The 26,400-nt window shown below is 48.0% G+C and overlaps 1 protein-coding gene across 2 annotated transcripts; it reads left to right on the top strand.

Moving 5' to 3' along the window:
* The first annotated feature begins 1,553 nt into the window (after positions 1 to 1,553).
* INPP5F (inositol polyphosphate-5-phosphatase F) lies at positions 1,554 to 26,091 on the top strand. Of its 2 annotated transcripts, none has more exons than XM_053451151.1 (20): positions 1,554 to 1,852; positions 12,171 to 12,251; positions 15,062 to 15,198; positions 16,552 to 16,686; positions 17,000 to 17,167; positions 17,402 to 17,458; positions 17,651 to 17,849; positions 18,262 to 18,441; positions 18,859 to 18,926; positions 19,214 to 19,338; positions 19,795 to 19,872; positions 20,004 to 20,124; positions 20,487 to 20,615; positions 22,800 to 22,917; positions 23,028 to 23,226; positions 23,423 to 23,494; positions 23,589 to 23,662; positions 24,057 to 24,185; positions 24,524 to 24,611; positions 24,999 to 26,091. In XM_053451151.1, the coding sequence occupies exons 1-20, from the start codon at positions 1,627 to 1,629 to the stop codon at positions 26,077 to 26,079; spliced, it is 3,465 nt and encodes a 1,154-aa protein (XP_053307126.1). In that variant the 5' UTR covers positions 1,554 to 1,626; the 3' UTR covers positions 26,080 to 26,091. The 2 variants fall into 2 exon arrangements, with proteins under 2 accessions (XP_053307126.1, XP_053307127.1); XM_053451152.1 differs by having other exon boundaries at positions 1,555 to 1,852; positions 16,552 to 16,680.
* Positions 26,092 to 26,400: the final 309 nt, after the last annotated feature.

Raw genomic sequence — 26,400 nt, 5'->3', positions numbered from 1 at the left:
GGTTCGGGGAACTTGAACAGCCTCCCAGCAGAAGTGGTAGAGGGTAATACAGTGAGGGTATTAAACATGCATGGGATAGACATACGTCTCCTGAATCTAAGACGAGACCAACGACCGATTAAGGTTTCAGTTTTTACAGCAGGAGAAATGGGCAACTAGACGGGGGCCGCCGGGGGCCGATCTGCTGGCAAAGTCTGGGTTTCTATGTATAGGGGTGCAGCTGCCGTGGAGAACGAGTGTTTATAGCTACTAAATGGTGCGTTTTCATACAGCGGATCTTCTCTGCCCCTCCAGCCTCCTATAGAGTTGCCTCCAGTTTGCTTTTTAATATATTCAGGCCGGCAGCAGATCCCCCCCGGCCAGACTACTTTAAAAGACTCTGTGCGTCTAACTTATAGAGCGTAGGGATATCACATATCATATTGCGGAGGGATATACTGTATGACATCATATCGCGGCAGGATATACTGTATGATATCACATCGCGGCGGGACATACTGTATGACATCATATTGCAGCGAGATATACTGTATGACATCATATAGCGGAGGGATATGGTATGATATCATACTGCAGAGTTAGGAAGGGGGGGCAGCACCCGAGGTAAATACCTCACTGCATTTTCTGGATTGTTGCGTGGCATATGGGGCAGTAAGAAGTGCTTTTACCCCAACATGATTTATGTGGATGTGGCGTCTCAACATTCTAAAAATTCTTCAGCAGATCTGCCTCCCAAACGTCGCCTTCGGGGCATCGCTATTTTACCCCAGCCGCCACGTCTTCTTTGAACAACACCAGGTATTTATATAGCGCTTTTCTCCTGGTGAAACCCAACACACTTTACAGGTATATGCAGAAAAAGAGTGAAATATCTGAAGGATTGGGAGAAAAGATGGGTTTTAAGTCTTTTTTTTTTTAAGTCTCTAAAGATGAGGCCTCTCTGATTGACAGCGGCAGAGAGTTCCAGAATGCGGGATTTTGTGCCCTCTTTGGGTTTGAGAGAAGAGACATATGTGCGGATCGGAGGGGCGAGCAGGGATGTCGGGAGTTAATAGCTCTTTGGGGTAACAGGGTCCCAGGGCCTTTAGGGTTTTAAATCTTAAAGTGAATTCTCCATGATGTCCCCCAGTAGCATTGAAATTAAATAGTTTACTGGTAACCCCGCCCCCGAGGAGCAAAAACTGGTCTTCGCTGCGCAGCGTGACAGCATGCAATAACCGGCCGTTGCCCCACAGCGTGCGATAACCGGCCACCACCCTGCTGCGTACGAGAACCGGTCCCTGAGCCGTTTACTGAGAATCACTGAGGCATGTACAGCGCTGGGGAATATGATGGCGCTATTTATATTAAAAACTAAACGAAAAAACATCACTCTCCCCTCCGCACTTCCCGTGACAGACACAACGCCCGCGTATTAACCGAGTCCCGCTCATTCACCCCGCAGTCCCGGTCTCCCGCCCCTCAGGGTACCACGGTCTACAATGTGCCCCGTGGTCGGAGACAGACAGGCGGGGCGAGCGCGCGCACAGGAAGCGAGATGGAGTCCGCGCGCCCCACCTGCCAGCGATTGACGTACAAGGGGCGCGGCTACAACTCTCGGCCAATCGGATACGCTTGCTCCCCGGAATGTACCATCCCAGCCGTGGGGGGCGTGGTCGGCCGGGAGCCGTCAGAATGAGTGTTCCGCCCAGAGCAGAGCAGGCAGCCGCCGGGGATGAGATCCTGAGACCCCCGTGTGTGTCCGGTGACCCCGCCATGGAGCTATTCCAGGCCAAGGACCACTACATCCTACAGAGCGGGGACAGCGCCCTGTGGTGCAGCCGCCACGATGGAACCCTAAGCTCACGGCTAGGTGAGAGGGGGGAACGGGGGCAACTGGGCAGAGACCAAGGAGAGCGGTATTTGGTCTGGGCAAGGACTGGGGGGTAAGAGATCAACTGTGGTAAGTGATGGAGAGTAGAGGGAGAGCTGCCATCCTGGGTATTGAGGAGGGAGAGCTGCCATTCTTGGTATTGAGGAGGGAGAGCTGCCTGCCTGGGTATTGAGGAGGGAGAGCTGCCTGCCTGGGTATTGAGGAGGGAGAGCTGCCAGTCTGAGTGTTGGGGGCAGCAGAGGGAGAGCTGCCAGTGTGGGTATTGGGGAGGGAGAGCTGCCATTCAGGGTATTGGGGGGCAAGTGACAGAGGGCTACCAAGTCTTGTGACCGGGTATTGGGGAGAAGATCGAAGCATTGGGGAAGCAGCAGGGAGTTGGGGGCATTTATCATGGAGGGGGTGGGTCTCCTGTGTCACCGGGGCAAGAGGTTAGGCGGGGGTATAGGGGCAGGTACCCCCCCAGGCGCAGGTTTGTACTAATATTTACGTGATGCTGCCTGGCGCCGTGTCGTATGATGTCATTTACCCCGAGCCCCCCTCCCGTCCCCCGTCGGCCCCCAAATCAAGACAAATATTTACTTCATGATTTGTATGAAAGTCTGTGAGACGGGAGCCGCCGGGGGCTTTTCCTGGTTACAGAGATGGGCCGGGGGTGAGGGCTCCCAACTCTGCTCGGCGGGGTTGGCTCGGCACCTGCCCTGGGGGGCTCGGCGGGGGGGGAGATCGGCGGCGGGGGGGATCCGCACTCTCTGGTTTTAGGAAGGACGTGAATATTCTAGCGGTCGTGAAGTGATGGGTTTAAGTCTCTTCCTTCCCGGCGGGGGCTGCTTCTCCGTCTCATCGTAAGGACTGGATGTCTGTACGTTTCTAATTACTGAGCAGTAATAGATTTACTCGGCGCTGTACACGGAAACCCAGACCCTGCCGGCAGATCGGCCCCCGGTGGCCCCCGTCTAGTCTCCCCGTTTCTCCTGCTGTAAAGACTCAAACCTTAATCGGTCGTTGGTCTAGTCTTAGATTCTGGAGCCGTATGTCTATCCCATGCATGTTTAATCCCCTCACTTCTGCTGGGAGGCTGTTCCACTTATCTACCACCCTCTCAGTAAAGTAAAACTTCCTTCCGTTCCATCTTGTTGTAATTTTTCTCCTCCTCTGAAATAAATTTCTTTCCCGTCCTTCATCCTTTTATGTATTTAAACGCCTCTCCCACTGTCTCTCTCTCCCACCCCCTCTCTCTCTCTCCCACCCCCTCTCTCTCTCTCCCACCCCCTCTCTCTCCCACCCCCTCTCTCTCTCTCCCACCCCTCTCTCTCTCTCCCACCCCCTCTCTCTCTCTCCCACCCCGCGTCTCTCTCTCCCCCGTCTCCCCCATCTCCCCCCCAAGCCGGCGATATTGAGACCCCTCGGTCTTTTCTGATCATTTTTATCCTGCAGACCGCTCCCCGTTGTAGTCGGCTCCTCTGAACTCTCTCCAGAAGGTCAGAGATGGGGTCTCCAGCACTGTAGCCACTACTCTAGGCAAGCTCTGCATTTAGCAGCAGTTAGTCGATCAGTCACATTCTGTAGTTACTGATCAGTCTCTCACCCATCTCTCTCCATTCCCTCTCTCCCTCTTACCTCCCTCTATCTTCCCTGGCTGGGGTACCATAGGTATGAATATGTAAGGAAAGGAGCTCCCTGCCCTGCAGAGCTGACAATCTATCTGTTAGGGTTCCGTGTTGGCGTCCAGTGGTTCCAATTTTGTTGTGTTTTATGTTTTGTGTTGCGAGGGAGGTCCCTGCAGCTCCTGCACACGTTACGGATCAGATTACACGCTCTGTTTACATGACATCATGCTTCATACACGTGTACACGGCCTGTACGCAGAGTGCTCTTTAGTGAATAATGCGCGCGTCACGATGGAGAACGTGATGTCATTCTGATTGTTATCATGCTTTAGTCGTTTTGTTGCGTTTATGGCCACTCTCACTCTCTCTCTCACTCTCACTCACTCTCTCTCTCTCTCTCTCTCTCTCTATCTCTATCTCTCTCTCTCTCTCCTTGGGCCCCTCCTCTCCTCGGTTAAAATCACTCCTTAGGGTTTCTGTCCAAGAGAGGGTAGTCGATAAGCAGAACAGCCTCCCAGCAGAAGTGGTAGCGGCTAATGCAGTGAGGGAATTTAAACATTCATGGTTGGCGGGCCAGATGGGGCCGATCGTAGCTGCTGTCCGGTGCCTGTGGCGCATGTTTTATATAACCGTGTGGTTGTTAACCCTTTAATGTGTTATTTGAGTTGGAACCTGTTTGCCGGGTGTCTCCACGCAGGTGCCCCGAACATTAACCCTTTCCTCACCACGCACCACTAATGGATGGCTCTGCTTCAAATGACGTTAAACTGCTAATGATGGATGTCCTGAGCCAGTGATATCATACTGTAATAATATATTATATACTATATTATACTGTAACCTACATCATACTATATACTATATCCATCATCATACTGTAATAATCTTATACTATATACTGTATCCGACACGATACTATATACTATGTTATACTGTGACCCCTATTATACTATATCTATCATACTATATACTATATTATACTGTAACCTACATCATAGTATATACTATATCCATCATCATACTGTAATAATCTTATACTATATACTGTATCCGACACGATACTATATACTATGTTATACTGTGACCCCTATTATACTATATCTATCATACTATATACTATATTATACTGTAACCTACATCATAGTATATACTATATCCATCATCATACTGTAATAATCTTATACTATATACTGTATCTGACATGATACTATATACTATATTATACTGTAACCTACATCATACAAAATACTATATCCATCATCATACTGTAATAATCTTATACTATATACTGTATCCGACACGATACTATATGCTTTATTATACTGTAACCGACATCATACTATATACTATATCCATCATCATACTGTAATAATCTTATACTATATACTGTATCCGACACGATACTATATGCTTTATTATACTGTAACCGACATCATACTATATACTATATCCATCATCATACTGTAATAATCTTATACTATATACTGTATCCGACACGATACTATATACTATATTATACTGTAACCTACATCATACTATATACTATATCCATCATCATACTGTAATAATCTTATACTATATACTGTATCTGACATGATACTATATACTATATTATACTGTAACCTACATCATACAAAATACTATATCCATCATCATACTGTAATAATCTTATACTATATACTGTATCCGACACGATACTATATACTATATTATACTGTAACCTACATCATAGTATATACTATATCCATCATCATACTGTAATAATCTTATACGATATACTGTATCGACACGATATTATATACTATATTATACTGTAACCTACATCATACTATATACTATATCCATCATCATACTGTAATATTCTTATACTATATACTGTATCTGACACGATACTATATACTATATTATACTGTAACCTACATCATAGTATATACTATATCCATCATCATACTGTAATAATCTTATACTATATACTGTATCCGACACGATACTATATACTATATTATACTGTGACCCGTATTATACTATATCTATCATACTATATACTATATTATACTGTAACCTACATCATAGTATATACTATATCCATCATCATACTGTAATAATCTTATACTATATACGGTACTGTATCCGACACGATACTATATACTATATTATACTGTGACCCGTATTATACTATATCTATCATACTATATACTATATTATACTGTAACCTACATCATAGTATATACTATATCCATCATCATACTGTAATCTTATACTATATACTGTATCTGACATGATACTATATACTATATTATACTGTAACCTACATCATAGTATATACTATATCCATCATCATACTGTAATAATCTTATACTATATACTGTATCCGACACGATACTATATACTATATTATACTGTAACCTACATCATAGTATATACTATATCCATCATCATACTGTAATAATCTTATACTATATACTGTATCCATCATCATACTATATACTATATTATACTGTAACCTACATCATAGTATATACTATATCCATCATCATACTGTAATAATCTTATACTATATACTGTATCCGACACGATACTATATACTATATTATACCGTGACCTACATCATAGTATATACTATATCCATCATCATACTGTAATAATCTTATACTATATACTGTATCCATCATCATACTATATACTATATTATACTGTAACCTACATCATAGTATATACTATATCCATCATCATACTGTAATAATCTTATACGATATACTGTATCCGACACGATACTATATACTATATTATACTGTGACCCGTATTATACTATATCTATCATACTATATACTATATTATACTGTAACCTACATCATACTATATACTATATCCATCATCATACTGTAATAATCTTATACTATATACTGTATCTGACATGATACTATATACTATATTATACTGTAACCTACATCATACAAAATACTATATCCATCATACTGTAATAATCTTATACTATATACTGTATCCGACACGATACTATATACTTTATTATACTGTAACCTACATCATACTATATACTATATCCATCATCATACTGTAATAATCTTATACTATATACTGTATCCGACACGATACTATATACTATATTATACTGTAACCGACATCATACTATATACTATATCCATCATCATACTGTAATAATCTTATACTATATACTGTATCCGACACGATACTATATACTATATTATACTGTGACCCGTATTATACTATATCTATCATACTATATACTATATTATACTGTAATAATCTTATACTATATACTGTATCCGACACGATACTATATGCTTTATTATACTGTAACCGACATCATACTATATACTATATCCATCATCATACTGTAATAATCTTATACTATATACTGTATCCGACACGATACTATATGCTTTATTATACTGTAACCGACATCATACTATATACTATATCCATCATCATACTGTAATAATCTTATACTATATACTGTATCCGACACGATACTACATACTTTATTACACTATATTATACTGGAACCCGTATTATACTATATTATATAATAAATATGTATGATTGCTGGGGGTTTCGTGAAAGTTTAGGGGATAAATTGCTAGGTTTTGTTTGTTTGTCATCATCAGAGGGGGTCTTCTGTCGGTAAATCCCTCACTACACCCTTTATGGCAAATTTGTGGCGTAAGCGGTCTCTGTCACCTCCTAAGAGGGTCCGGCCCTCGGGGCCAAATTGATTTAGAGATCTGTTGTAATACAGCCATGGCCCTGAAGTGGTTAATATTCCGCTACACCGGCTATTTTTGTATCTTCTCTTGGAATGAGCGGCTTCCTTCCTGCTTCTGACCCCCGGGGGTAGTTTTTGCCGTCGTGGTGACTGTTTGGCTCTTTCTCTTCCCGTGGAAGTGAAATTCCCGTCCCACTCAGTGGACAGGCCTGTGTGACAGCGTCACGGATACAGCACACGCTATCATACCAGAGCAGCAGGAGAACATACGACATGCTTTCCTCTGGCTGCACAATATTTATTCTTTATATATCGCCGTCTTACTCCGCAGCGCTGTACAATGTGTGTTATTATTATTTATATATCGCCGTCATACTCCGCAGCGCTGTACAATGTGTGTTATTATTATTTATATATCGCCATCATACTCCGCAGCGCTGTACAATGTGTGTTATTATTTATATATCGCCGTCATACTCCGCAGCGCTGTACAATGTGTTATTATTATTATTTATATATCGCCGTCATACTCCGCAGCGCTGTACAATGTGTTATTATTATTTATATATCGCCGTCATACTCCGCAGCGTTGTACAATGTGTTATTATTATTTATATATCGCCGTCATACTCCGCAGCGCTGTACAATGTGTTATTATTATTATTTATATATCGCCGTCATACTCCGCAGCGCTGTACAATGTGTGTTATTATTATTATTTATATATCGCCGTCATACTCCGCAACGCTGTACAATGTGTGTTATTATTATTATTTATATATCGCCGTCATACTCTGCAGCGCTGTACAATGTGTGTTATTATTATTTATATATCGCCGTCATACTCCGCAGCGCTGTACAATGTGTGTTATTATTATTTATATATCGCCGTCATACTCCGCAGTGCTGTACAATGTGTGTTATTATTATTTATATATCGCCGTCATACTCTGCAGCGCTGTACAATGTGTGTTATTATTATTTATATATCGCCGTCATACTCCGCAGCGCTGTACAATGTGTTATTATTATTTATATATCGCCGTCATACTCCGCAGCGCTGTACAATGTGTTATTATTATTATTTATATATCGCCGTCATACTCCGCAGCGCTGTACAATGTGTATTATTATTTATATATCGCCATCATACTCCGCAGCGCTGTACAATGTGTGTTATTATTATTTATATATCGCCGTCATACTCCGCAGCGCTGTACAATGTGTGTTATTATTATTATTTATATATCGCCGTCATACTCCGCAGCGCTGTACAATGTGTTATTATTATTATTTATATATCGCCGTCATACTCCGCAGCGCTGTACAATGTGTATTATTATTTATATATCGCCATCATACTCCGCAGCGCTGTACAATGTGTTATTATTATTATTTATATATCGCCGTCATACTCGGCAGCGCTGTACAATGTGTTATTATTATTTATATATCGCCGTCATACTCCGCAGCGCTGTACAATGTGTGTTGTTATTATTTATATATCGCCGTCATACTCCGCAGCGCTGTACAATGTGTTATTATTATTTATATATCACCGTCATACTCCGCAGCGCTGTACAATGTGTGTTATTATTATTTATATATCGCCGTCATACTCCGCAGCGCTGTACAATGTGTGTTATTATTATTTATATATCGCCGTCATACTCCGCAGCGCTGTACAATGTGTGTTATTATTATTATTTATATATCGCTGTCATACTCCGCAGCGCTGTACAATGTGTGTTATTATTTATATATCGCCGTCATACTCCGCAGCGCTGTACAATGTGTTATTATTATTATTTATATATCGCCGTCATACTCCGCAGCGCTGTACAATGTGTGTTATTATTATTTATATATCGCTGTCATACTCCGCAGCGCTGTACAATGTGTGTTATTATTATTTATATATCGCTGTCATACTCCGCAGCGCTGTACAATGTGTTATTATTATTTATATATCGCCGTCATACTCCGCAGCGCTGTACAATGTGTGTTATTATTATTTATATATCGCCGTCATACTCCGCAGCGCTGTACAATGTGTTATTATTATTTATATATCACCGTCATACTCCGCAGCGCTGTACAATGTGTGTTATTATTATTATTTATATATCGCCGTCATACTCCGCAGCGCTGTACAATGTGTGTTATTATTATTTATATATCGCCGTCATACTCTGCAGCGCTGTACAATGTGTTATTATTTATATATCGCCGTCATACTCCGCAGCGCTGTACAATGTGTGGGATTATTATTATATATATCGCCGTCATACTCCGCAGCGCTGTACAATGTGTGTTATTATTTATATATCGCCCTCATACTCCGCAGCGCTGTACAATGTGTTATTATTATTTATATATCGCCGTCATACTCCGCAGCGCTGTACAATGTGTGAACATAACGGTAGACGTGTAGATCCCGGGGGATCAGGCCTTGTCCCCCCTGCGTCTCCGTGTTTTACATGCGGTGGTGCGGAGGGGTTTAATAATTCAGCGCGATCTTCAGAGGCACAGCGGGGCTTTTCTGCTTCCCGAAGTGACTGATCCGCGTTCCTTGGAGTTTTTCTCGTGATGTTTGTTCTTCGCTCTTTTTTGCCGTCTTTGAGCATTAATCTGATCTTATATTCGGGATAGAACTGTTCATCGCGTGGAGGGGGGGAATGTAACCCCTGTGAGTAGAACCTGCCCGCAGATCGGCCCCCGTTGGCCCTTCTAGTCTGCAAAGACTCAAACCTTAATCAGTCGTTGGTCTCGTCTTAGATTCAGAAGCCGTATGTCTTCCCATGCTTGTTTAATCCCCTCACTGTATTACCCTCTACCACCTCTGCTGGGAGGTTGTTTCGCTTATCTACTATCCTCTAAGTGAAACCCTCCATAACCCCTTATGTGGAATTACACCTGGATTTTAGGAACTTTATTTTAATGTGCAAAGGGGTATAATATTCTTTGAAGTAGATGGGTACACGGGGGGCCGGGCAGAGTACTTCCACGTGGGGTCTGTCTGCTGATCGGGGATATATGTGTGAGAAGCATCGGATCGGCTCCGCGGTGTCGGCTTCCGTGGGCTTCTCCCGAATGCTCCCCCCGTCGGAGAATTTAATAGCCGCTAATTATCCTATTGGGGGGGCAGCGAGTCGGGGCTGTAATTAGCGATCAGTTCGTATCTTTGTGTTTAACCAACGCGTCTGTTTCTCACGCGATAAACAATCATTTTCCCGCGGAATGCGAGGTTATTAAATATCGTGTTAATTATTCGTAACAGAAGAAATTTCTTCCTACCCAGGAAACGACGGAGCTTATGGATAAAGAGCAGCTCTGGGGACGAGCGGTGCAATCGCCATAACAACCAGCGGACTGGTCCCCAATCACCATAACAACCAGCGGACTGGTCCCCAATCGCCATAACAACCAGCGGGCTGGTCCCCAATCGCCATAACAACCAGTGGACGGGTCCCATTGGCCGGTGCTGAGTTTTCTCATTCAGCGTGGCGCATGCTGGCACCGGGCACCGTAGTGTTGGGGGGGGGGGTTGTAGAGATAATATACATTCTCTAAAGACCGGACAGAGGGGGAGCGGACGGCTCTTTATCTTCACTGAAAGGGTTAAGATATATTTGGCTCTGTGGCCCCTATAATAACAGCACAGGGTGCAGAATAGGAGCGCAGTACCACACCATCCCCCTCCCGCTCCGAAGGGTCAATCAGCAGTGGCCCTAGCTTCCCTCTGTGTATTTGTAGACGGCCAGCGGTGGTGGTTTTTCCGCCCCGGGGAATATCCGCGGGGCACAGGAGGTAGAGAGAGGCGCCTGCGCTCCTTCACACTTCACGTCCCCTAATCTCATTACCCCGAGCTGCCGATCCTCTTGGGAAATGAAGGCGGGGGCATCGCTCGCTGCCCAGGGGTATAAAGGGTCGGGGGGACGGCCGCGCATGTTCCTACCAACTCACACTGACTGTATCAGGATTCGTCGCGTCCTGCATCAAGACATTCGGGCCCCTCGGGGGCCGACTCTTGGAATAAACCATTTTTATGTCGCATGTGTTCCAGGATGCAGTTAAAGGGACTGTTCTTGTGTCAGATTCCCGGGGGGGGGGGGCGGTTGGGTGGCGCTGCCGTCTCTGCGGGGGGCACAGGAGGTGGGAGGTGTGATCGCTGAGCGCGGCGTTGGCTTCGCCGTCGCGTTTTCTGTGTTTAGAAACAGATTGTGATTTCTATTTTTGGGTCGATAAGAGGATTTTCGGCTCCTCCGATGCTGCATATATGGGGCCGCCTACCTCTAGCGGAGGATCTGCCCAGCGCCGCTGAGCAGCCGGTTATGATGTCATATCTCTGCTCTCTACCTCATAAGGGCGCCGGGGGAAGAGATTACAGAGGGGAAACGCTGCAGTTACATTGAGCAGCGGTGCATGGAGAACGCAGTAGGGCGATCAGTAATGCGGCGCATGGGCTGCTGCACCTAGCCAGTCTAGGCCTGAATACACTACTCCCCAAGACTGCGCATGTCCTTCGAACGGCTTCTGCCACCCCTCCTCCCCGGTCCGTGTTAAAGCCCCTTCTGCTCTGTGGCCCCGACCTTCTTGTTCTGGGGTCTTAGCATCTCTTGTCTCAGGGGGTCACCGGCAGATTGTTCCACATATATATATATAATATGTAATATGAGCGAGAACACGCCGGACCGCGTGACTTGGTGCTGTGCAGTTGGGGGGGGGGTTGTTACGTGGATTGTGGCTATTAGAAGGATTTAGATTGTAAGCTTCTCTGAACAGGTGGGTTTAGGTTAGAATAGGTTGGTCCCGATGGATGCGATTTAAAAGCATGGGAAGCCCGCGGCGCACCGAGGGTCTTCTGCATTAACTCTCTCTCTGCAGATGTCTTCCTTCTAATCACTTTCTCTCTGATTAACCCTTTTTTGCTCTTTCCCCCCAGCCACGGATCTGCTGCTCGCGTGGAACCCCATCTGCTTGGGACTCGTGGATGGGATTATCGGAAAGGTCCAGCTTCACACAGGTATCGGTGTTCACAATACTTACCCTAACAGACTGACGGACGCCGCGCAGAAGGACTGACCTCGTACTGACAGCAGTATACTGTAGGTAGTGTACCCCCTTCCCAGCGCTCTATATGGTAGTATACCCCCCAGCGCTGTATGTGGAAGTATACCCCCCCAGTGCTCTATATGGTAGTAAATCCCCCAGCGCTCTATATGGTAGTATATACCCTCCCAGTGCTGTATGTGGTAGTATACCCCACCCCCCAGCGCTGTATGTGGAAGTATACCCCCCAGTGCTCTATATGGTAGTATACACCCTCCCAGCGCTCTATATGGTAGTATACCCCACCCTCCAGCGCTCTATATGGTAGTATACCCCACCCTCCAGCGCTCTATATGGTAGTATACACCCTCCCAGCGCTCTATATGGTAGTATACACCATCCCAGCGCTCTAAATGGTAGTATACCCCACCCCCCAGCGCTCTATATGGTAGTATACACCCTCCCAGCGCTCTATATGGTAGTATACACCCCCCAGCGCTCTATATGGTAGTATACACCTCCCAGCGCTCTATATGGTAGTATACACCCTCCCAGCGCTCTATATGGTAGTATACACCCCCCAGCGCTCTATATGGTAGTATACACCCCCCCCAGTGCTCTATATGGTAGTATACACCCCCCCCAGCGCTCTATATGGTAGTATACACCCCCCAGCGCTCTATATGGTAGTATACCCCCCCAGTGCTCTATATGGTAGTATACCCCCCCAGTGCTCTATATGGTAGTATACCCCCCCAGCGCTCTATATGGTAGTATACACCCCCCCCAGCGCTCTATATGGTAGTATACACCCCCCAGTGCTCTATATGGTAGTATACACCCCCCCCAGCGCTCTATATGGTAGTATACCCCCCAGCGCTCTATATGGTAGTATACACCCCCCCCAGCGATGTATATGGTAGTATACCCCCCAGCGCTCTATATGGTAGTATACCCCTCCCAGCGCTGTATATGTAGTATACCCCCCCAGCGCTGTATATGGTAGTATACCCCTCCCAGCGATGTATATGGTAGTATACCCCCCAGCGCTCTATATGGTAGTATACCCCTCCCAGCACTGTATATGGTAGTATACCCCCCCAGCGCTGTATATGGTAGTATACCCCCCAGCGCTGTATATGGTAGTATACCCCCAACCAGCCCAATAATCTCCCTTTATCTGCAGACCTGGCAGCGGCAGGACTTCGCTTTGTTTCTGGTTTGCCGCAGCAGGCGTGTTAAAGCCGTGCCGGATCCCGTGTGTTTTTGCACGAGCTGTTCCCACCTCCTCCCCCTGTGTGTCCTCCCGGGTATCTTTCTGAATTTAGAACCTGCATATTATACCCCCTTTATCTAGACCTAGCATATTAAACCTGCCCCTGATCTAGAACCTGCACATTATACCCCCCCGTCACACAGGAAGACAGCAGGCTTCGCATTTGTTTTTCTAAATAATGTTTAGAGCGACCTGGAGCTTCTTATCCCGCGCGTTACCCAGAACCCGCCGGCAGATCGGCCCCCCGCGGCCCCCGTCTAGTCGCCTGTTTCTCCTGCTGCAAAGACTCAAACTTTGACCAGTCGTCGGTCCCATGCATGTTTAATCCCCTCACTGTATTACCCTCTACCACCTCTACTGGGAGGCTGTTACACTTATCCCCTACCCTCATGGACTGTTTAAAACCTGAGCTCCCCTGAGGCACTAGAACGTGGATCTAACCTTTTAGAGACGGACATTTAAAAAAATAATAATAATAATTTTGATTAATAATCAAATAAGACAGAAAGCGCTGCAGAAGCCGCGATTAAATAATCCGTTTCAGGCGGAAGCCAGGAGCTCGGAGTAGTTTGACCTTCATCTGCGTAGCAGGCAGAGCCGTCATGTGCTGATAACACGCGCCTCCTTATCTGCTATGATTTCCCTTGGGAGGCGAATGAGAATAGCCGGACTGGAAACGGCTGCAGATATTGGGAACCGGCGGCCGGGTAATATCTGTGGCAGGCGGCGGCGGCCGGGTAATATCTGTGGCAGGCGGCGGCGGCCGGGTAATATCTGTGGCAGGCGGCGGCGGCGGGGTAATATCTGTGGCAGGCGGCGGCGGCGGGGTAATATCTGTGGCAGGCGGCGGCGGGGTAATATCTGTGGCAGGCGGCGGCGGCGGGGTAATATCTGTGGCAGGCGGCGGCGGCCGGGTAATATCTGTGGCAGGCGGCGGCGGCCGGGTAATATCTGTGGCAGGCGGCGGCGGCCGGGTAATATCTGTGGCAGGCGGCGGCCGGGTAATATCTGTGGCAGGCGGCGGCGGGGTAATATCTGTGGCAGGCGGCGGCGGCGGGGTAATATCTGTGGCAGGCGGCGGCGGCCGGGTAATATCTGTGGCAGGCGGCGGCGGCCGGGTAATATCTGTGGCAGGCGGCGGCGGCCGGGTAATATCTGTGGCAGGCGGCGGCGGGGTAATATCTGTGGCAGGCGGCGGCGGGGTAATATCTGTGGCAGGCGGCGGCGGCGGGGTAATATCTGTGGCAGGCGGCGGCGGGGTAATATCTGCGGCCGGGTCCTAGTTGGGCTTGAGCCAGAGTTTGTTTATTTATCATTATTATTAATGTTGTTGTTGTTGTTGTTGTTGTTGTTGTCATTTAGTTACCAATCACATTGTGTTAAATGATCGTTCCTGTGGGCAGTTTGGTAGGTGGGCGTGGTGGTGCTGTAAGCTGCGCTGTGATTGGTTCAGGATAAATGCCACTCGATGCCCTAGTAGATAACTTTTTGTTTTGTAATCTTCACAGATCTCCCATGGTGGCTTCTTCTGATTCGCCAGAAATCTCTGGTCGGGATCCTGCCGGGTGGGCATGAGATTTATAAGATCACAAAGATCGCCGCCCTGCCGCTGTCCAGCGCCGAGCCGCAGGATCTGGACCTGGAGGTGAGTCTCGCGGGCCGACGTTACGACAATCACCGTGAAGCCCAGACCGAGCCCCGTAAACCTGACGTTAAAGAGCCGACGCGGGGTTAAAATGATCTGCCGATCGCCACGTTCCGGGGGGGGCCGCCCGCCCGCCATCTGCCCCCCGGGGCCACTCCACCTGCTCGCCCTTTTCACTGGGTTTTCAATTGCAATTGATCCAGATTGTAAGCGCTTACAACTCCTATAATCCTCAGCCAGCTGGGACTCCGTATCAAAAAGTATCACCGTGTCTCATGTCATGCCCCCCCTGATGCCCCTCTTCCCCCCCGATGCCCCTCTTTTCTAGGAGGTCAGAGTGTTTGCTGGGCATGAGGGGATCGCAGGGTTCTACGGCCCTAAAAGCCCCGATAATGTGTATAGAAACAGCAGGGAACGGCTTTATACATTAAACGGGGTAAATAAACCCCATTATTCTTTTTCAATTATGTTTTTTAAAAAATGCGTATATAAAGTAATAGTGGCCCCCTTGGCCCCGTGACGGGCCGGGTGGGCTGCATGAATCCCCCGGGTCTCTCTACTAGACATATGCTGACAGTGTTTGGTCTGGGGAGGAATAAAGATCCGAGTGATTCTGGAAACGGAGACCTGGGGTCAGGAAGCCCCTCCTAATACCGAGGAATTGCCCCGCGTGTCCGGGCAATAATCCCTGTAACCCCCGGCGGAGGGCAGTTACTGCTCATAATACTGCACATAATCCACGCGGGGTATTATCACCGACGCCGGGTTAGACGCGCATGCTGACGGGTAATTGTCTCTGCGTGTTAATTAATCCACCGTCTCTCTCTTCTCGCTCCTTCTCTCTCGCTCTGTCTCTTCTCTCTCTCTCTCGCTCGCTCCGTCTCTCTCTCTCTCTCTCTCGCTTGCTCCGTCTCTCTCTCTCTCTCGCTCGCTCCGTCTCTCTCTCTCTCGCTCGCTCCGTCTCTCGCTCGCTCCGTCTCTCTCTCTCTCTCGCTCGCTCCGTCTCTCTCTCTCTCTCGCTCGCTCCGTCTCTCTCTCTCTCGCTCGCTTCGTCTCTCTCTCTCTCTCGCTCGCTCCGTCTCTTCTCGCTCGCTCCGTCTCTTCTCGCTCGCTCCGTCTCTTCTCGCTCGCTCCGTCTCTTCTCGCTCCCTCCGTCTCTTCTCGCTCCCTCCGTCTCTTCTCGCTCGCTCCGTCTCTCTCTCTCTCCCTCCGTCTCTCTCTCTCTCCCTCCGTCTCTCTCTCTCTCCCTCCGTCTCTTCTCGCTCCCTCCGTCTCTTCTCGCTCCCTCCGTCTCTTCTCGCTCCCTCCGTCTCTTCTCGCTCCCTCCGTCTCTTCTCGCTCTTTTGTTTAAAGCTCTGCAAGAAGCATCATTTCGGGATCCACAAGCCGGAGAAGATCTCTCAGTCTCCGGACGACTCCAAGTCTCTCCTCAAGACGTTCACTCAGATCAAATCCAACGTGTCGGCTCCCAATAAGAGAAAGGTAATGGTGAGTCTGCAGTGAAGGGGTTAATCTGTGCCGTGACTTGCCGGGGGTGGCCTGCAGATCCCATGACCTGCTGGGGGGGCTTCTTCCTTGTGGATCCAGTGACCTGCTGGGGAGGGGGCACGTTGCCGCGGTCGCTCCGTCGGTTGTTCCGTTGACCCCCCCGGGAGTCTCCGCTCTCCATGTGCCGGGGGCCGCCGTTTCATGGAATTTTTTACCCCCTGCGATCTGTTCCGGTCCCCCCTGCCCCCCCCGGGGAGTCTCCGCTCTCCATGCGCCGGGGGCCGCCATTATCTCCTCTGCTTTTTGTTCGCAGGATAAAGAGAGTAAAGAGAAGGAGAAGTTGGAGCGGCGGCTGCTGGAGGAACTTCTCAAGATGTTCGTGGATTCCGACTCGTTCTATTACAGCCGGACCTACGACCTGACCAACTCCGTCCAGCGGCAGAGCGCGGGGGAGGGGAGGGGGCGGCCGCTGTGGCAGAGGGTGAGTCCCTAGGTAATTTACCCCGGTGGGGAAGCACGGGGGGAGGGGCGAGTCCCTGCAGTGGGGGGAATGGCCGCTCCGAGCTTTGGGGGGTCTCTGTGGGCTCGTGATGGTTTGTACGGAGATTGGCCCCCGGGGACCCGGCATACCTGCTGCTGCGGTGGATCCGGCGCTCCCAGGGGCCGCGTCTCCCCCTCTGAATGGCGGATCATGTCTCTCGTGTTTCCCCCTCAGGTCGATGACCGATTCTTTTGGAACAAACACATGATCCAGGACCTCATAGACCTCCAGGTGGGATTTACCGTCTACTAACCGCTGGGGGGGGGTGCAATTCTTCCTCAGGGCAGCGCAGGGTTAATGGCCCCGTGGCTTAAGGGTATTAGCACTGTCCTTACAGCAGCAGGGATCGGGGTCTGTCGGGTTCCGTGTAACGCAGCGCACCGGAGACCCCCTTATACCGTGACTCCCCTCCCCCACCCGCAGGACCCGCACGGGGGCTTCTGGATCCTGCCCGTCATTCAGGGCTTCGTGCAGATCGAGGAGCTGGTGGTTAATTATAACGAGACGTCCGACGATGAGAAGAGCAGCCCGGAGACCCCCCCTCAGGAGCCGACCTGCGTCGACGACATCCACCCTCGCTTCCTGGTGGCTCTGATATCGCGCAGGAGCAGACACCGGGCCGGTGAGTGTGAGCAGCGTTACTCGCCCCTTCAGTCCGCGTGGGCAGCGTGCCGGGCAAGCCGTGTCTCGTGACCATAAATTGTTCTGTTTGGACACGCTTTGCACACGCGTGTTCCTGCCCATCACCCCCCGGATGCCCCCTGGCTTTGTTTGCAATGGATCCTAATATTTAGATCTTCAGGAATTTGTGGCTGGCGTCTGCCCCGGCGGATTCAATTTGGGGATCTCGTCATTTAACCCCTTTGCTTCGGTCGCTGCGCAGGATGTAGCATCATTACAGAGAGTGTGACCGGCTTGCAGCCGTAGGGGCCCCGCTGGCGTGACTGGCTTGCGGCCGTAGGGGCCCCGCTGGTGTGACCGGCCTACGGCCGTAGGGGCCCCGCTGGTGTGACCGGCCTGCGTCTCTCTCCCAGGTATGAGGTACAAGCGCCGAGGAGTGGATAAAAACGGACACGTGGCAAACTATGTGGAAACGGAGCAGCTGATCCACGTCCACAGTCACACCCTGTCCTTCGTGCAGACGCGCGGCTCCGTGCCGGTCTTCTGGAGTCAGGTGGGATACCGGTACAACCCCCGGCCGCGCCTGGACAAGGGTGAGTGAGCAGCGCCTTTCCAAATGCCCCGCCTGCGCGTCTCCAAATGCCCCGCCTGCGCGTCTCCAAATGCCCCGCCTGCGCGTCTCCAAATGCCCCGCCTGCGCGTTTCCAAATGCCCCGCCTGCGCGTTTCCAAATGCCCCGCCTGCGCGTTTCCAAATGCCCCGCCTGCGCGTTTCCAAATGCCCCGCCTGCGCGTTTCCAGCCCCCGCCTGCGCGTTTCCAGCTTAGTTTAATTCCGGATGATTAGATTGGAGTCCTGCCCCAGTCCCGATGGAGGCATTGTGTGCTGATACTGACCGTGCGGCCGGTGCTGCAGTCTCTTCAGACCCTCTCTTCGGTGAGCGCATGCATGCGCGACCCTCTGCACTCCGGGCCCCCGGCAAACTGCTTCTTGTGTTCTTGGTTCCTGCAGGTGAGAAAGAAACCAGTCAGTACTTCTGTCTGCATTTCAAGCAGGAGCTGGAGGTATACAGGAGACAGGTAGGTCTCGGATCTGAAGGAGTTAAAAAGCTTTTTTTTTGTATGATTCCCCGATCTACTAAACCCCCCGACTCCTTATCATACTGCCTGTGGGGAACAATAGAATGACTCAGTCTTAATCACCCAGCCGGACTCTCTGTTTAATGAAAGTCTATGGAGGAACGGACTTCATTATCATCGCCATAAAGCATCAGCTCAGTGCGGTGTTTGAGCCGGGAAAGTAACCAAAATAGTCACGCCTGTAACACGCCTGTAACATGTCTGTATTCCGTTTGATCACATGACAGGTCCTCGTTAATTTGGTTGATCAGACCGGGAGAGAGAAGATTATCGGAGACGCTTATCTCAAGCAGGTCTTAATGTTTAACAATCCTGGGCTCACCTACGTGACGTTCGACTTCCATGAGCACTGGTAAGCGAGCGTCACCCAGACCCAGCGGCTGATCGGCCCCCGGCGGCCCCCGGCGGCCCCCGTCTAGTCGCCAGCTTCTTCTGCTGTAACGACTCAAACCTTAATCAGTCGTTGGTCTCGTCTTAGATTCAGGAGCCGTATGTCTATCCCATGCATGTTTAATCCCCTCACTGTATTACCCCCTACCACCTCTGCCGGGAGGCTGTTCCACTTATCTACCACCCTCTCAGTAAAGTAAAACTTCCTTCCGTTCCATCTCAGTCTCTCTTGTTCTTGTTTGATTCCTGTTAACCCTGTGATGTCTGGTTACAGAGATGTTTTTACCGTTAAAACTTTCATACTTTGTGTCTCTGGAGCGATAAATAAATACCGTGTTCCGCGTGTTCCCCGCGTTCTGCGTGTTCCACGTTCCGTGTCTGTTGGCTGTAAAAGCGTCTTTTCCCTTTTTTCCTGCAGCCGTGGGATGAAGTTTGAAAATGTCCAGACGCTGACAGACGCCATCAGCGATATCATCGTGGATATGAAGTGGTGCTGGTGAGTAGCGCGGCGCAGCCATCCGGCAGGGCTGGTCCGGTTAGCGTCTGACCACGTGTTATATGATATATTATATGATATATTATAGATTATGATATAGTATTATAGATTATACATGTTTCTGTGTGCAGGGTGGATCAGGCTGGGGTCATCTGCAGACAGGAGGGGATTTTCCGGGTAAACTGCATGGATTGCTTGGACCGAACGAACGTCGTGCAGGCGGCCGTCGCTCGCATCGTCATGGAGCATCAGGTAGAGCTGCGCCTGGCGGCCCCGGGGCCGCTTCCCTCCCAGCCGGTTAAATAATGGCAGAAAAGCATCCGTCGCCCTGGGAGACGCCGGCCCCGTGGAGGCAGATTAATGGCGAGCGATTGTTTCACGCGTCACGTGGCAGGGATTACATGTTCACGTATGATTGAGACGCCGCCGACACAGGATCAGCCCTGTAAGCTTATCGCATCCGACCCGGGGCGGAGATGCCTCGGTGGTGTGTATCCGGGGGCCGGCGGGGGCGTTGTGGGGGGCCGTTCACACGCGTACCTAACGTGGCGTTTCCCCGGATAAAAAGGCCGATCATTCGCACCAAATTAACCCCTCGTCGTCTCTCTTCCCAGCTGAAGAAGCTCGGCGTGATGCCCCCGGAGCAGCCGCTGCCGATGAAATGTTACCGTCTGTACCAGATCATGTGGGCGAACAACGGGGACGCCATCAGCCGGCAGTACGCGGGAACCGCTGCACTCAAGGTACTGCGTTCATACGAGGGGTGCCGGGTACGGGGGTCCTGGGTGCGCACGGAGCGCAAGCCCCTCGCCCCGTTCTGGGCAGTCACATTCTGTTTCTCTGTTTATCACGAAGATTTGTGTGGGTTTTTAATAATTTTGTATCCCGCCGCATACATGATTAACGACGTATTGTAGAGGCGTCTCCACCGTTTTAGGAACCGTATTCAGATCCATAGCAGGAAGTTGCCCCCCGGGGTGGCATTAGTCCCTGGCAACCAGGCTGATTAATCAATGAGTAAAAGCTGCGCAGGTTCAAGAATCAGTGAGATTTTAAAAATGTTTTTCTGCTGTCGATTTTTTTTTTTCTTTACTCCGCGGGACAGACGCTTTAATTTATATATAAATAATTTAAACCAGAACTCATAATTATTAATAACAATATAATACTACATTAATAATACTATAATAACAATATAATACTATAATAATATAATACTACATTAATAATACTACTACAATAATACTGTAATAATAATATAATACTACAATTATAATAATAACAATATAATACTATAATAATACTACAATAATAATACTGTAATAATAACAATATAATACTACAATAACAATACTATAATAAATACAATATAATACTATAATATAATACTACAATAATAATACTATAATAACAATATAATACTACAATAATATAATACTACAATAATAATACTAATAACAATATAATACTACAATAATAATACTGTAATAATAACAATATAATACTACAATAATACTAATAACAATATAATACTATAATACTACAATAATAATACTGTAATAATAACAATATAATACTACAATAATATAATACTACAATAATACTATAATAACAAATACAATATAATACTATAATAATATAATACTACAATACTAATACTATAATACCAATATAATATATTACAATAATAACTATATAATACTATAATAGTAATACAATAATAAAAATATATTAATAATACAATATAATACTCCAATAATATATTAATACAATATAATATAATATAATAAGATAATAATACAATAATAACAATATAATATAATACTACAATAATAATACTATAATAACAATATGATACTATAATAATAATATCATACTACAATAATAATACTATAATACTACAATAATAATACTACAATAATAATATAATACTATAATAGCAATACAATAATAAAAATATATTAATAATACAATATAATATAATACTACAATAATATATTAATACAATATAATAATATAATAAAATATAATAAGATAATTGTTACGTACCCGGCGGGTAGACCCTCCGGTCTCCCTCTTCTTTGCGGCTGCTGTGTAGAGGCGGGGGGTCTCCCCCTTCTTCGCGGCGGCTGTGGCTGGAGTTGCCGTGCAGAGGCGGGGGGTCTCCCCCTTCTTCGCGGCGGCTGCCGGACCGAAGTGGGGGGGGTCTCCCCCTACCTCGTGGCGGCTGTGGTTGCTGACCGGAGGGTCTACCCGCCGGGTACGTGACAATAATAATACAATAATAGTAAAAATATAATACTACAATAATAATATAATACTCCAATAATAACAATATAATACTTCAATAATACTATAATAACAATATAATACTATAATAATATAATACTCCAATAATAACAATATAATACTTCAATAATACTATAATAACAATATATTACTATAATAATATAATACTACAATAATAATAATACTATAATAAAAATATAATACTATAGTAGTAATACAAGAATAAAAATATATTAATAATACAATATAATGTAATATAATACTCCAATAATAGTAATAATATAATACTCCAACAATAATACAATTATAAAAATATATTAATAAAATATAATAATATATTAACAATATAATACTCCAATAATATATTGATATAATACAATAATAATATATTAATATAATATAATATAACAAGATCATAATACTATAATACAAATATATTAATACAATTTAATAATAAATATAATCCAATAATAGTAATACTACAATAATATATCAATATATTGTATTATAGTTATTGTAATAATACAATAATACAATATATTAATATTAATCCAATAATAATAATAATGATTAAATTTGCCGTTTTCCGCACCGTTTCCCGTCTCCGCCGCTGACGTGGTTCTGCTCTGTACTTCCAGGGGGATTTCACTCGCACCGGGGAGAGGAGACTCGCCGGAGTGATGAAGGACGGAGTGAACTCTGCAAACAGATATTACCTGAATCGCTTTAAGGACGCGTACCGGCAGGCGGTGATAGGTCAGCCGCTTGGGTTCAATATACCGCATCGTCTCGCTTTATGGCTGCGTCTCCTCCAGCCCGGTAGGGGTTAATAATACCCCCGCTGTGCGTTTCCTTTTTCTCCTCAGACCTGATGCAGGGAATTCCGGTCACCGAGGACCTTTACTCCATCTTCACCAAGGAGAAGGAGCACGAAGCGCTGCACTGGCAGAGCCAACGGAGCCACCAGGAGCTCATCAGCCAACTGCTGCAGAGTTACATGGAGCTGCTGCTGCCGGACGACGAGAAGTTCCACGGGGGCTGGGCCCTCATAGACTGCGACCCCAGGTGTGTGCGTGCGTGCGTGTGTCTGTGTGTGTGTCCGCGTGCGTCCCTGTGTGCGTGTGTTTCCATGTCCGTGTGTGTGTGTTTGCGTCCGTGCGTCCGTGCGTGCGCGGGTCCGCGTGTGCGCGTCAGCAGGTGTCGGTGCGGGGTTAGTTGGGAGGATGAGGGCGAACTTGTGACGTTTTGTGTCGTTTCGCAGCCTCATCGATGCCACTCACACGGATGTCGACGTTCTGCTCCTGCTCTCTAACTGCGCTTATTACGTGGCCTAGTAAGTGACCCCCCCAGCCCGCCCCCCCGCACGTCTCCCCGCACGTCTCCCCGCCACGCGATAAACTCACCGTGTCTCTGTCTCCCCCTCTCAGCTACGACGACGAGGTGGATAAAGTGAGTCAGTATCAGCGGCTGAGTCTGGACGATCTCGAGAAGATTGAGATTGGTGAGCGGCAAACCCTTCCAAACCAGATTACAATACCACCTCCGCCGGGTCGCTGATGCGTGGCGGGGACCCCCAGTGTTTTCAGCTTGTAACTTTCACAGTAGGGAGAGCCGGGTACCTGCGCCGCGCTCACACACACCGGCCCTTCAGGGGCCAAAATGGTTATTTTAATAATCAGAGATATTTATGAATATTGATGGGGCATTACTGGGTTTTGGGGGTGATTGCGGGTATTTTGGGGGTGATTGCGGGTATTTGGGGGTATTCTGGGGCATTCCGGGTTTCAGGAAACTTCATTATTTTTCCCACGTGAAGGTTTAGATGTTTCGCTTGGATCAGACCTCCGAGGTCTCAGACTCGTTATTTACACGTAAGGACTCTTTCTCCCACTCAGGACCTGAACCGACGTTCTTCGGGAAGCCCAAATTCTCGTGCATGCGCCTTCACTACAGATACAAAGGGAGCGGTGGCTACTTCCACACCCTGAGGGCCGCCGTGCGAAACCCCGAGGAAGACGGCAAAGGTAAACGCGAGGGGGGCTGCGGGATTATGAAGGAGGGGGGAAGTGCGAGGCGGGGGGGATTTACCCCGACTTTATTCTGCCCTCCGATGCGTTTCCGTTATCTGACAGCAGCTCATCCTTTCAGCACCGAGTTATGTGGGGTTGGTGGCTCAGTGTGCGGACCCCCAGCCACAGCCTGCTCCTCGTCATTGTCCATTCTCTTTCGCATACGAGGCGGGTTGATGATGTCATGAGCTGTGACTTTTTTCCAGCTTTTTCTCTCGGTGACCCCGATGTTTTAGGGATCTTTTCTGTTTCTCGGATCCGGGGGTCTCAGGAACGCTCTCCTTGTTTTGCAGACACCCTCCTGTGTATAGCGGAGATGCTGCGCATCACCAAACAGGCCGCCGGCTCCGACCTGCCCATCATCGAGAAAAAGCTGGAAAGGTGAGAAATCCCGGCAAAAAATGGTGAGAAATTGTATCCAAAATTCAGAGCCAAAGATCCTGCCGATCAGAAGACAACCAATCGTAACCGGGGACGATTAAGATGCCCCCTAGTGGGGGGGGGGGTTATACATCGCCTCATCGAAGGCAGTTTCATCTTTTTTCTGGCCTTTTTTTTTTTTATAAGAGCTTTAACCCTTCCCTGCACTGCACAGAGGTCTCTCCTACTTATTAGTTAGGGACATTCCCCCCGGATGCGCGCCGCTTGCAGTCCGAGATGTTGGGGGTCGGAGTCCGGGATCTCACTCGTTAATATCTTGGAGGGGTCTCGTGTTAATGGCGCCGTCTCTAAACCATCACTGATTGGCTTCCTTTACCGATATTTCAGGAAGAGCAGCAAACCCCACGAGGAAATAATGGGAATTCGTTCCAAAAGCCAGAGACTGGGGATCAACAATATGGGCCCCGGCTTGGCCCAGGGGAAGAACTTCCTGATGAGCAAATTCTCCTCTCTCAACCAGAAAGTCAAACAGACCAACATCGGCAGCTTCCGCAAGCTGGGCGCCTTCAACAAGACGGAGGTCAAGGGCTTCCTCAAACCCAACCTGCAGGTCAACCTGTGGAAATCCGACAGCAGCTTGGAAAATCCCAGCGCGGAGGGCAAAGGTCACATCGAGTCTGACCTGGAAAATTCCTCCGATAACGAGTCCTTCCATTCCGACGAATTCATCCCCAAATCCGACGACGAGGGGCACCTGACCGGCTCCCTGGAGAACATTGGCCAAGGAGACTACGTCCTGCCGAGCTGCGGGATCATTGCTTCCGCCCCGCGTCTGGGAAGCCGGTCGCAGTCGGTCAGCAGCGCCGAGCTCAATCTCCACATTCCCACCGCGATCCACGTTACCCGGTGCAGCGAGCCCGGCGGCCACGGACCGTCCCCGGAGGACGATGTCCTCATAGACTTTGGCACCCCCATCGCTGCCTACTGCCACCAGTTTGTCCACGATGCGCAGACCAAAGGCGGCCAGCAGGAGACGAGCAATAAAGAGGAAAAAATGGACCAAGGTGAATCCGGCCATAATTCTCCCGGAATTCCAGACAACGCAGCCAAATCCAGTGAGGAGCAGCCCTCGCGACCTTCCCAACTGGACGTGCCCGCGACCGGCTCGAGCTCCCTGCTGTTACCCGCGGAACCGTCTCTGTCGGGCAGAGCGAGTCCTTCCTCCGGCCCGGCATCGGCAGCTTCGCCAGCCGACGGCAACAGCGGCCGAGCGGTGTCTCCGTTTGCCAAGATCCGGAGCTCGGTAGTCCAAGTGGCCAGTATGACCCAGGCTGGTCTGACCCAAGGGATCAACTTCGCCGTCGCAAAAGTCCAAAAGAGCCCAGAACCCGACGCGGCGTCCGGCGCCAAACAGAATGACTTCAAAGAAATGTTCACGCAATGCCAGACGCGCATCATACAGATATGATTGTAACATTCCGGGGACGTGTTCATTTACCGAGCGGAGACGCCCCAAATTCCAGAAAATTCCAGAGGGGTCCGTCCCGTGAACTCTCAGCATCCTCAGCCACCTCGGCAACAGACGAGCAAATAATCCCGATCAAAAACAGACGAGGTCCCGATTCTTCCTTCCTCTCAGATCGTGTTCCCGAATCCGGTACTTCTTTATTTTTAATGTCAGCCGGCAGGATCGAGGCAGGAACGGGTTCATTTTTAAGGGAAATGGTACAATTTTGTCCTTTTTGTTTTATTTTCCATCGGTTGTAATAGGACCAGGAGTTGGTTTTTA

Source organism: Spea bombifrons, chromosome 11 (assembly GCF_027358695.1).
Source record: "Spea bombifrons isolate aSpeBom1 chromosome 11, aSpeBom1.2.pri, whole genome shotgun sequence".
Taxonomy (NCBI): domain Eukaryota; kingdom Metazoa; phylum Chordata; class Amphibia; order Anura; family Pelobatidae; genus Spea; species Spea bombifrons.
Note: the sequence above shows the minus strand (reverse complement) of the source record. Positions and strands in the feature narration are given on the sequence as shown.